Source organism: Drosophila kikkawai, chromosome 3R (genome assembly GCF_030179895.1).
Source record: "Drosophila kikkawai strain 14028-0561.14 chromosome 3R, DkikHiC1v2, whole genome shotgun sequence".
NCBI classification, from domain to species: Eukaryota; Metazoa; Arthropoda; class Insecta; order Diptera; family Drosophilidae; genus Drosophila; species Drosophila kikkawai.
The window spans coordinates 10788695-10801476 of record NC_091731.1 but is presented as its reverse complement, the minus strand read 5'-3'; the positions used below and the strand labels follow the sequence as shown (position 1 = coordinate 10801476).

Sequence of the window (12782 nt, the reverse complement as noted above, 5' to 3'; positions counted from 1 at the left end):
GGTCCTTTCTCGATGGCGATCTAATCCCTGTGCTTTTCCCTCTCGACAGACTCGTCTGGTGGTTCCCGGCTATTCCATTCGCGCTGGCCATCTTCATCTATGACGAGACCCGTCGTTTCTACTTGCGCCGCAACCCCGGTGGCTGGTTGGAGCAGGAGACATACTATTAAACACCCACACTGCTACACTCCCACAAACACACACATGCCCACACAGACACACACAAACACCTAAAGAAAAACAACCATGAAGAGCAACAAATAGTAATGTTTATGAACCACAAACTCCACACAACCACAGTAATAGCAGCAGCCGCAGCAGCAACGGCAACAACAACAGCTACAGCTACCGATAGCTACAGCAAGAACATATTACAATATATTTTATTTTTTTAATTTAATTAATTATTTAAAGTAAACGAGGAGAAACAAAATGCAAGCGATAATTATTTTAAACGTTTAAGTAAATTTAAATTATAAATTAAAGCTACAACTAAGATTTAAATAAAGTATAAAATGAAAACAAAACAAAGGCGAACAAACAATTTCGAAGCAACAACACCAATCACAACCAGAACAAGAACAACCAGTAACTAAGCAACAACACAATGTTTTTAGTAAAATTATTAACGTAACGAGAACTGGCTAAACAGAATATTTAAGCAGAAGCTTATCGAAACAATAAACCCCTGCCTTCGGGGCATCCCCCAAGGCATTCACACACACCCAAACACTCACACTCGCACAGACACACTCACAAACACACACCACACACCGATACACAACGCATGACGAGACAAAGTATGTAAGAAGTTTAGAGAAATTATAAAACGAAGTGAATAAAGAAGGAAATACGGAAAGAAAACAATGAAAACCCTTAGCGTAGTTACCAAATAAGCCGTGAAGAGTAAAGCCCCAATAAAAACCACAAAAACAAACAACAACAAATAAACATAAATTAATTTGCAAAACTTGTGTGTGTAAAACGCAGCTTAACGGATGAAGAGCGAGAGCGAGAGCGAAAGCGAGAAGGGGAAGAAAAGAGCAAAACGAAGTATATATAAACAGAAAAACCACAAGAAACAAGGAATATAATTGTTTATATATATATACACACATATATTATATGGAAAAAATTTGATTACATAAATGGAGCTATACAATACACCAAAAAACCAAAATTTAAACCATAACGAAATCGATCTGCGATCCGTTGAGCCCGACTGGGCCAACAGCCGGAAACGGAAGCGGGAACGGAACGGAAGCAAGGCTCTGATCGATATTCAGAGGCCCCGTGTTCGGCAAAACTGGCGAAGAATCTGCAAAGAATTTGTTAAAATCTAAAGAAACCAACTAAATGTTTATATAACTAAACCCTTTAAACCAATTGACATGCAATATTATGCTTTGTGTGCATTTAAGCCCAAGACAGATGCAGCGATGCGGCGGGGCTATGTCCCCCCGTTATCGATATCGATACTGTTACCGATACCTAAGCCCAGAACGAATGAAAACAAAAACAAAAACGCCCACAAAATAAATGTTTGTAAGTTTTACACGGCACAGCGCCCCAAAATGGGGCAAGCCCAAGGCAGTATTGTGTTTACTTTTCTTTTGATTGTTTTTATCGCTTTCCCCGCCCACACACCCCCAACAACACACAGACTCACACAACACAGCACACTCGCTCGCGCAGAGACAGTAACGAACGGTTGAGCGGTCAGATTGTTGGCCACGAAATTGATATTGAAAAGCTCGGCATTGTCGCTATCGAATGCGTGGGCCTGACAATGCGCCCGCTGGCTAATTGAAAACTGTGAAAACTTATCGGGAGGCGGCGATATTCGGTCCCGGACCCCCGATAAGTCCGGCTCGACGGCGGTCACACCCACGCAGAGAGATACGCCCGGACATGCCCCGAGCTCGGTTCTAGAATTCTAGAACTCGCTGCTGTTTTTGTTTTCCAACTGTCTTGTTTTCTAACTTAGTGAAGATGATCATTAGCATTGAAGATAACGATAATTATGGCATGTTAGTTATGAAAGAAAATGAAAAAAAAAACTAAACAAAATTATTATTATTAGTTGTTAACAAATTATATTGAGTAATTAATAATATTGATCGGTGGATGCTGATGTGACGGAGATGAAAATGAAAGAAACTAAACTAAAACGAGAACGAAGCAAAAGAAAAACCAAACGAGAACAACAAAAAATGATAAATAATGCATAATACGGACTACAAATATTTATAAACAAATGCAGAAATTATATAAACGTTTGATGGTAAAAGCAAGAACTTGAAACAAAAACAACAACCAATTTGTCGAAACAACACGCAGAAGTAAAAATTTGCATGTAACAACAAAACAATGAGTAAACATTTTTAATTTTTTGTTCTTTCGCCCTCCGCTGTAAATGTATTTGTAGATTTAAACAATGATTAAAATAAAAAACTACATAAATAAAACTTAAAAAAAAAACATCTAACTGTATTTTTATTGAACTAAAATCTATATAAATTTATGAATTTTTAAAGGGGACACGGAGACTGCACAAAATGAGCCTAAGCTAATCAAATTGCAATATTTTGAATATTCAATTCGACAAATTTAGATGTTGATAGTCCGAACATGTCCCACCATTTCATCTGCCTATTAATTCATTGTCTCCATTCAAAGGAAAAATCGCGACATTTTTATGCCTGCACACAAAACTGGAAACGAGGCTATAAACATAAATATATTGCTCATACGCCCCATGTGCACCCCTGCCGAATGAGTTCATGCCCGTAACGAATACAAATAGAAAAGGCGCTCTCAAAAAAAAAAAAAAGAAGAAGAAATGGGAGCCAAATACAAAGACAGGAAAAGGTTGCCAACACACACTCACACACCTCAGTGTGCGGGTGTGTGGGAACGACAATACTTGTTCGTGTGTACGTATTTACGACTGTATTTACAGCAATGGCATGCAGCGTGTGCTTCTTGTTCACCGTTGCCGCTGGTTATGATGTTGCCGTTGCTATTGTCGCAGCAGGTCCCAGGGGCAGGGACTGGCAGGGAGGTCGCCGCTGCGACAGCGGCAACATTTGGGTCTTATTAATTTCCGTTTTGCTTATTTATTTTTACGACAGCTCGCAGTTCGCAGTTCGCGGCCCGTCGGGGTCCCGTCCTCAACGCGTACGCAGACGCCAGAGCCAGTGCTAACGCAGAAGGAACACTTGTTTGGGGCTCTACCTTTGATGGCACAGCCATGCCCTGAAATTTGGCAAGCTAGCATATAAATCCTAATCAGGATACGTTCAAATAGTTTGTCATTTTATTGAAAAATGATAGAGAAACCTTGCATTTGTCGAATTTAGAAGAGGAAAAATTGAGTTGCAGTTATTCTTAAATCATTTAAAACACAATGACATTAAACAGTATTCTTATTTTGACTTTATTTGAGCTAACAAATTTTTAAATAATACTTATTTATATTTTATTATATATGTTATTACGTAGAACCTAAATTGTACTATTTAGAATACGTACGTGAACTATTTATAAATAAAAATGTTTTGACAAAGTTTTAAGCAATTGTAGAAGTGTAAAAAATCTTTAAAGCGAAAGCAATCGTAATAAAGTAACTTTGAGAACAAGTGCTAAACACAAAGTAATAAAATAATTATAATTAAATAATATAATTTGTTTATTTAACTTGTGGGCCAAGTCATAATTGTGTATTATATATTAGGTTTGACTTGTTTATTATGTTTTTTTACTGGATAAAATAAAAATCATTCTACTGTATTTTTGAACTTTATTATATATTTTATTTTGGCATTGCCTTTTAAAATGTATTAAATTTATTTTTAAGTACAGCTAAACACTGAGATAAAAAATATTATAATAGCTATGGAATTAATTTAACTTTGATAGAAGACCTTAACATTTAATAGCCATTTTAGCGTAGAATTTAAGACAAGTTTCAGAGCTCTTATATTATTTAGTTATAAATAATAGTGTCCAGTTATAAGTATATTTTTTTTACGCTTCATACTTTATCATGGGTAAGAACATTAACTTAATTTCCATATATTTTTAAAACTTTAACAAATCATTTTATGAACTGAAATAAAAATAAATCATTGAATTTTTTCTGTCAAAAAATAATGTATAAATTTAAATTAGATTGATTTCAAATAATATAACTAGTTTTGTTTTAAGTCTGAGCTGCGGTCACTTGTCACACTTTGTGGATATACCTTTAACCCGAGGCAGAGTATAGTGAAGACTCAGCAGCAACTTTTTTTTTCCAACCGACTTAACACGGGCGTCAAAAACTTACGCGCTTGCTTGTCTAAGACAGCGGGGGCTGGCGGCGGTGGCAGTCGGAATTGTGGGGTGGCTCCAGCCCACCCGTCGTCGAAATGCGCCGCTGAGACTGCACCGACAGAGAGAGGAGCCGTAAGGGATTCGGGAAGAGCGAAGCGGGAGAAAGCTCTTGCGAGTGCGGCGCAGTTGTTATCGCCTGGCCAGGTGTTCCATTGCCATTCCGTTCCTTATCCTGTGCACTCGGCTTCGCCTTATCTAGCGACTCGTGTGCTTGTCGTCCGCCCTTCGGTTGGGCTCGGCGCTTTTGGGAGGCATTCGGGCAGTGTGGCAGTCGGTTAGTGGCTCGCTGGTCGGCGGCATTAGTCTTTCATTACCCGGCGTGCGAGCGTGTAGCGTTTCTCCCGTGATTTCCACACGCAGCAGCAGCGGCGAAAGCAACCACAACAACCACACCAAAAACAGCAACAATAACAACATCCCCAACAACAACAACAACAATAGCAATACAAATAGAAGAGAACCAGCGGCAAACGGTTTTTGCTGCGCTTCTCCTATTTTAAGTGCCGAGCGTTTTACTATTTTTACTACTCAGCGATACACACGAACACACACCGCTGTGTGTTTGTTGCCGTGCGTTGAGCTATAACAACAATAACAGCCGAAAAACCGAGGACTACAACAACAAGAACGAACGAAACAGTGTAAAAATGCTACATAGTGAAACGATCTTCCATAAATATGTAAATACCGAAATATATTCGAGGACATAATTGGCTAGAGAAATCTGTGTTTTTCGAGTGCAAAATGCAAGGAAACTGCAGGGAGAACAAAAACAACCGCAGCCATGTTGGAGAGCCGAAACTAGGCTAAATATCTTTGCATACTTTTGGGAAAGTTGTGCACACACACACACACACACTCAGAGACGCAGAGGACAGACACACAGACACAGATACAGCGGCAGGACCTGCGCCTGCGGTCGCCGACATTTGAACCTGCTTTCTGACCGTTGACCGCCGGCCGCCTCTTTTCACTTTTGGCAACGCGAAGATGAAAATGTGCACCAAAGTGGCTAAAGAGCTGAAAAAGGCATAAGAAGCAGCCGCAACCACACACACAGACACACATACAGCAAATAGAGGAGGAGCCGCAGAGAAGGGCAAAAGCGAAAGGAACGGGTTCGCAGAACTGCAGTTCAACAGCCTCCGGGTCCGTGGCAAGCTCAACTGCAAATTCGGCCAACACAGCAGTGCATCTGTGTCTGTATCCGTGCGCCCCTGCATCTGTGTCCGTATCCGCATCTGTATCTGGTGACTCGGTGTGCGTGTATCTGCAGCTGCAGCTCTGCAGCGAACGGAGGAGGGAGAACGGCGAAAATTGTGTCAGCAGCATCGGCAGTGAGCCGTTCTGCAGCTCGTCAGACTGGCGCCTCCATCTCCGCTTCGGATTGCCGGTAACGTATGAGTGATATTTGCATTAGCAGCACGTTTCCCTGCTTGGCTTATGTTCGGCCATTACGCATACGACCCGTGTGGCGGCCTGAACATTACGCATACGCAGGGCGGTCTTACCTTGACAACGGGCAGATACCAGGGCGGTTCGTGGGCGGCGGGCTGTCCGTGACAATTGTCAGTTTGTTTTTCCGTATCGTTTCCTTTCGCTTCGCTATCGATTAAGCCCGCCGCGGCCTCTCGCCTTCGCCTTCGCCCATTGTCCGCGAATTAGCGACAACTTCTGGGCCATGCTGCATATGGCTTTGTCCGTCGTCTTTTGTCTAACGCCTAATTGAGTCTTTTGTGCGGCTCAAAAGACAAGCAGCAGCGTTGCAGAGAAAGAACAAAAAGAAAATAACCGCGGAAGACAGCTGACTTCGGGGAGGCTGAAGTTTAGATTCACTTGCTGATCTGCAAAGTGTAAATTTTTCACATCTATAACATCAAGCCCCCCCTTGTTGTTGTTTCTAGAAACAAAAAAGTTTAAAATTTTCTATAAAAAAAGTCAAATTTCACAATTAAAGTTCCAGCTATTATTGATACATATGTATATCCTTGACTAAATTGCGAATTTCTGTTGAAATTTGTCCTACCTTCCGCAAGGGTATGAACACAGAAACACAAAACAAAAAACCAAAAACAATGAGCGCGGAGGCGGGTAAACAAATGGAAAGCGGAGCACTCGCGACTCCTTCAGAAGTCAGCCACTTGAGTTTTTCCTTCACGTTTTATTCCTATTATAGGACGTCGGGCAGTGGGCGATGGGTGGTGGGTGGTGGGTGCTGGCATTTTTCTTTGTCAATATCAGTCAAACTGTTCGTTTCACTCGCCTGACATTTGCTTACCATTCGCTTTCGGTTTAGAGGGTTCACTTTGTGTTCCTTTGTACAAATAAATACCCATTCATTCATTCATGCGCTCATTTATGGGACTCCTTTCACTTCTGATTGAATAAAAGGGTCGTCGTTGTCGTTCTCGGTGTCCCAAAAGTATTTGTCAATTGGACGCAACTGCAGGATTCTCAGAAATTTGAATGGAATCGGGTCCGAGATCATATCTTATCAATCTAAATGGCGGCAATTAACTAGCTAATCAATCAATCAAGTAGGCATCAGCATGACTCGGAGCACTTGTGATAAGAGGCGCCTACCTCTGGCGATTTTAAATTGAGTATTCAGCTCACTCGCCTGTCGAGCGGAAGGTGGACTACAGAAGGGGTAGGAAAATTAACTCAATTTATGTGCCTTGCAATTAAAAGCAAGAAACCACTGCAGAACCGCAGCAGAGCTCGCAGGTGGAAACGCAGCGCTTTAAAGGCTTAGAGCAAAGTGGCAGGCACTCAAAGGCTTATGACTTCCTCATGCATACGTGTACCTGCCGCAAACAGTGGCAAAATACAAACTTTCTCTTTTTTTTTTTTTTTGAAAAGACCAACTTTTCTAACTAACAGGAGAAAAAATAAACCGCACACATGTGTACACAAAAGAAACCAGAAGAAGGAAACTGCAAATAACAAGATTTGGTCATGTTTGATTCATGAAACTGCCAGGAACCACCACTCCTCACCCTCATCCCCTCGCTCTCTCACATCCCCTCATGCAATTCAACAACAATGGGGGAGTAAACACGGGCAAAGCTACAGTTGCAATGGCCATGGCAGCTGAAAGCCGGAGTTTCGCACAATGGCGCAGAATCAGCTTCGCCAAATGCAGTTCTTCCCGAAAAAAATCCACAAAAATATCCTTTTGAGTGTAAACTTTATGCAGGGTTTCGCTGCAGAGTTAATCATACGCCTGACGGTGAAAAATTGAAAAAAAAAACCCATACGGCTAGTAAAAAGTGCAGAGTCCGCTTTGCTTTCCTCGCTTCTGCTGCTAAATTGAACGTGTATGTGGCTTCAAATCGCGCATACGCCCCGTAAACCGTGGAGCTGGGCAAATCTTCAGGCAATTTGATTAAGGCCAGCGAGCCATAAAGTATGTAGAGGAATGCTGAAATATAAGGCTTATTCCTAAGCCAGCCAAGTCGAGCGTAAAATGCAAGTAGCTTTCAGTTGTGGGAGAAAAAGGCTAAGGACACGCTTGCGCTTTCCCCTGGCTCGCTTTCCCATAAAACCCGAGCGGCAATTAAATTGTGACTGCGACGATGATGGCTGGAGCGGAGAATATATAAATTAAAAGAGATAAAAATTCCATAAAGATGACAAAAAAAGGAATCAGCCAGCGAAAAGGGAAAGAGGAGGCCAAGGCAGAGGCAATAAATAACGGGAAAGCAGCTGAAAAAGGCGTGGGGAAAACAGAATCGCAAGATGGCGGCGATGGCGATGGCGTTGACAAGCGAGCCTTAAGTCTGCTTTTGTGGCGAAACAAAAGACGCGCGAAAAGAACAAGATATTGGGATATCTAAATTACCGCTGTCACGCACCTAAGCACACACCACACACCGCGCACACACTCTCACAGCCTGCGCACGTACGTATAAATGTTGGTATTGTGTCAGCACGGAAACCAAAGTGAAAACCTTTCATTTCATTTTCCCCACTTTCCTTCCCCCGCCTTGTTCGATGGTCGAGTTCCATTGACTGTGCGAACAAAGGCTAAGGAAATGATAATTTTCCGCCCAACAGGCACAGAAACACACACATCACAGGCAAGCACACACACTCAGAGTCTGTGGATTCGCTTGTCGAAATAAATTGCAAAGAAGTGAAATTGAAACGCTTTCAATTAACTCTTCGCATTGACTCAAACTTAATCTCTGTCACATTAGCTGGAATTCGCATCCTCATTTTAATTAAGTACAAGTGACGCGTGTCTGAAATATTCATCAAGGGCCCGGGCAGCAAAAGGCATAATCGGTTGCCTCCAGGTGAATTATTCAAAAGTGTTTGGGGAAGTATGTGACTCTGGAATACAGGCCAGATAGCACACACACATGCCAAGTTGCGCATCTTCATCTGGTCCCGTTCGAACTTAATTTCCATTTCAATTTTCCGTATACACTGAGGCCCATTTTCCCCGCTCCAATCCCGCCCATTGCCTTGCCCCCTGACCCTCTTAGTTTCGGGCCAAAAGTACTAATATGTATACAGAGAAAGAAACAATAGTTTTTGGTTAGGGTCCGCTTCGTTTTCAATTATAAATGGATTACTTTGATGTTGCCATTAAAATTTAATTACTTTGTAAATAATTATATCTTATGCCAGAAGTAAACAAGTAAAAATGCTACAGAGGGGTGTACTAAACACCTGTGTTCCAGAATACATTTAATTATTTTCTTCACTATTATTCATTTCATGTATAATTTCATTTATTTATTTACTCATTGATTTCTCTCAGTATGCCTCATAGTGAGCTAAGGGGCGCCATTCTGGCTCTGTTTGCCGCCTCTAATGGATTTTCAAGGCGGAGCATAACAATTTGTTTGTGGGCCGAAACTGTTGCTCCGGCCGGAAAGCCAGCCATGGCGATTATTACGATGATAACGACGAGGATGATGATGGTGCCGATGGGATAATGTGATTTCTCGCAGCGATTTTTAGCCCAGCTGCAGCATCGCAGCCGTTTTCATGCCAAGGCAAGCATACAAATTACATGACACAATGGCAAACGCTGTACAGTCTTTATCGGCTATGGGGGAAATGGGCCATTCGCAGCCACAAATCACACAGGCAGCAGCAGCTGGAGGGCGAGAAAAAAAGAAACTGAAATCACTTGCCAAAATGTTTGCTTTGCTGATTGGCCACGACTTAATCAAGCTCTGCGTCAGCATTTTCATTCATTGAAAGATTGATTGATGCACTGACTGATTGCTGCTTTTTGCTGCCCCTGGGCAAACATCTGGTCAATCCATCAGCCGTCACCAGGAGCGCTGGAACCTGCCGCTGACACACGGCAAATTGTCGAGTCCAGTCGCAACTCTTTGGCAAACACAACTGGCATTCTTGTTTCAGTTAAACTTTTCCCAGGGCGGCAGGGGCAGCGGCCACAGCGCAAGTTGTCCAAGTTGGCTAGCAAATAGTTTGGGCCACACGACCCACTTGATATGGCAATGGCGGCAACTTTAACAACGCTATCTAAACCAACTTTGGCATGTCGGGACCTCGACTCCTCCGCATTCGGGCTAGGGCTTGGAGCACGGAGCACGGAGCGAGAGCTGGGCTGTGGTTGGGGGCTGGAAAATCAATAGCAGCCTTGCGACATACACACGCATATATTTATGCGGCACGCAGCTGCTGCCCCCAACTCTATTTGCTACCCCACTTGGCATTTTCCATTTCCCAACTCCATCTGCTTTCGCTCCAGCGTCAGTCCGTAAATCATGGCTAGCATGTGATAATATCGGGCCCGAAAACTCGACTATTTGACACTGTTAACGAGCTCGTTGTTTATTTATTGAAAGTGTGCTTTCATCTCGCAAAATGATAATGTAAAGGAGAAAGATGATGTAGTAAGTTCTAGTTAGTTATGGCTTACCCCCTACTCACATTTCTACCAACTTTAGGGCGTGGAAATTGTTTAGAGAGCATTGTTAATTATTATTTATTATAGCGTTTTGTCTGTGACTCGCTGTTGTGGAAGAGATATGACTGTTTGTATTTGCTTGACAACAGGCATTAACTTTGTGTGTGTTCTTTTTTTTTTTGCGACAATGGAAGCCCTACAAGAAAATACTATTAGTCAAGGCGAGGACGTGACTAATGTAGATCCTGCTGAATCCCTAATGACCTCTGCTCCGTGCGTTGCATCCCCAGCTGAGTGCCGATATATACTAGTGGCATACCCTGGACGATGGCATTCTCTCCGGCATTCTGACATTTAAAGTTCATGCGATTTGAAATCAAATCAATGTCAATGCCAGCCATTGCTGATGGCAGCTCGCGATGCGATGCGTTGGCGCTGGCGATGCCTGGCCTTGATTGCATCGCCTGATTGCCATTGCCCAGCCAGTGATGCGTAGCTGGCCCAAGGCAGATGTGGAGTCGCATAATTGACGGTTGAACAAGCCAACAGATGCCCAAGCACACGCCCTCACACAGATACGAATACACGGCAGGCGGACACAGACAGACACTAGGCTGATTGCGGGCCTGGAATGCGTAGTCTACTTTCAGGCGGGCGACGTAAAGGCCCGCTTCCGGCGATGTGAGATTTTGCGCCTTGTTGCGTCCATTCCGTCCAGTCCGTCCGTAGTCAAGTGGCACGCTTGATGCTTGCTAATGCTCATCCCCTCTCAGCCAGAGTGCAGAGAGAGAAAATCTGTATGATTCATTAAGAAGGTTTATTAAAACTGAGCCTTTAAAAGCAAAACAATTTACATATCTTATATACAATAAGACATATCGTTACAAAATATATTTATCTTACTCGGATATTATCAATTAATTCCTCCGCGTTAGCTGTCTTTAATATTATAATAATAATATAATATTGAGTTGTTGACCTATATATTGATATATGATAAACATAACACAGCCAGTTCATATTTATATCTTGATGATAAACCTTTGTCTCAACTTAGCAGAATTATGAACTAAGATAGTACCCCTGGGAGTAATTTGTTGCGCATTCGTGCTCTGAGCTCTTGCGGTAGATTGCTCCCATTTTCCCTCAGTGCATTGGCTCAACGCCAGACTATTTAAATCTTAACCCAGAGCTTTGTCCTCGGCTTGTGTGCGTATCCTTGCAGAAGTGTGAAATACAGTTATAAATAAATAAGAATGCTCAAAACTCTCCCTCACACTTTTAAACACACGACAGACATAAAAAGGATATTGTTAAATAATAAACAGTTTACGCTCTGACAACACACAACAGGCGTGAAAATGTAAGGCGGTGGGGGCCGTGGCCGCTCAACTGTCAACACAGAATGATACACATCTGCACTCCACACACACTCGCGCAGCAGATAAGGACACCACTCACACACACTGTGTCCTGACAAGAAGGCATTTCAAATCGTCGATTCGCATAACGACCGTCATCAAACTTGTTGTTATAACGTCGCAGCTACAGCAACAAGGACAATATTAAAATGTCGCCAATAAACGAGAGGGAAAAATATGCTGACATCCCCAACTGTTCCCACTCGGTCCCCGTCCGTATTAAACATGTCATTTGACGTCCCCGCATTCGAACACCGAACACCGAAAACTGTCAGACATTCTCTTGTTAGCATAACGAATCTAAATACCTCTGTCATGGTAGCCTGACAAATCTAGTCCCTGAAACAAAGCCCCCGCAAAGGATATCTGTAACAAACTACAGTCTGCCAGAAAGTGAAATCACCGCTGCGCAAAAGGGGGTTTCGAGTGGAGTGTGTAAAGCGATTTATGGCTTAAATAAGGCGTTCAGAAACGTTTACTGGCAGCTTTTCCCTGATTTGAGAGACTCTTCGGGGGTGGGACTTTAAGTCTGAGGAAGTGTGACAGGATGTCCGCAGTACTTAGGGACCTTTGCATGTTTTGTCAATTTGTCCCTGGGCTTTTGCTAAATATTTAATTTACTAACTATTGGAGGAGGTTACTGTCTCTAAGCCAGACGTCGTTGTCTTCGGCCAATACCTTCACAGATCAGTTTAGGGCCATGATTTTGTTCCTACTCAGTATCTCCTCGGACCAACTACAAGTAGACGTAGCAATTGCATAACTGCGGATGGGAACTCATAGATAGTCAATGACGTGATAGCCCCGGCTGATTAAGGCCGGATCGTATAACAGCGACCTAGAATGGGGGTATATCAAGATGAAGAGCAGCTATCAGGTGTGTTCGCACAAACGTAATTGCCGCGACTTATCGCCAGTTGGTCCGAGCAGAGCCACCATTGTATTTCTCCCTATCGAGTCGCCGTATCTGGGACCGCTGCGTGCGTCATATACATATAGCTCAGGTGAAATAGAGGCGATCGCCAGCGGAGAGGGGTAGGTAAGCAGGTGATATCTGTGGCTGCCAAAGGGGCGATTTCGTTTGAGTA

The 12782-nt window shown here is 42.8% G+C and overlaps 1 protein-coding gene across 6 annotated transcripts in view; it reads left to right on the top strand.

The window, feature by feature from the left end:
* Atpalpha (sodium/potassium-transporting ATPase subunit alpha) overlaps nucleotides 1–2483 on the top strand; it is a 28967-nt gene extending 26484 nt beyond the window's left edge. For all 6 annotated transcript variants that reach the window (XM_041776693.2, XM_017181195.3, XM_017181194.3 and 3 more), the window contains one exon: nucleotides 50–2483. In XM_041776693.2, the coding sequence (XP_041632627.1) occupies nucleotides 50–170 (121 nt within the window). In that variant the 3' untranslated portion in view covers nucleotides 171–2483. The remainder of the gene's footprint in view (nucleotides 1–49) is intronic.
* Nucleotides 2484–12782: the final 10299 nt, after the last annotated feature.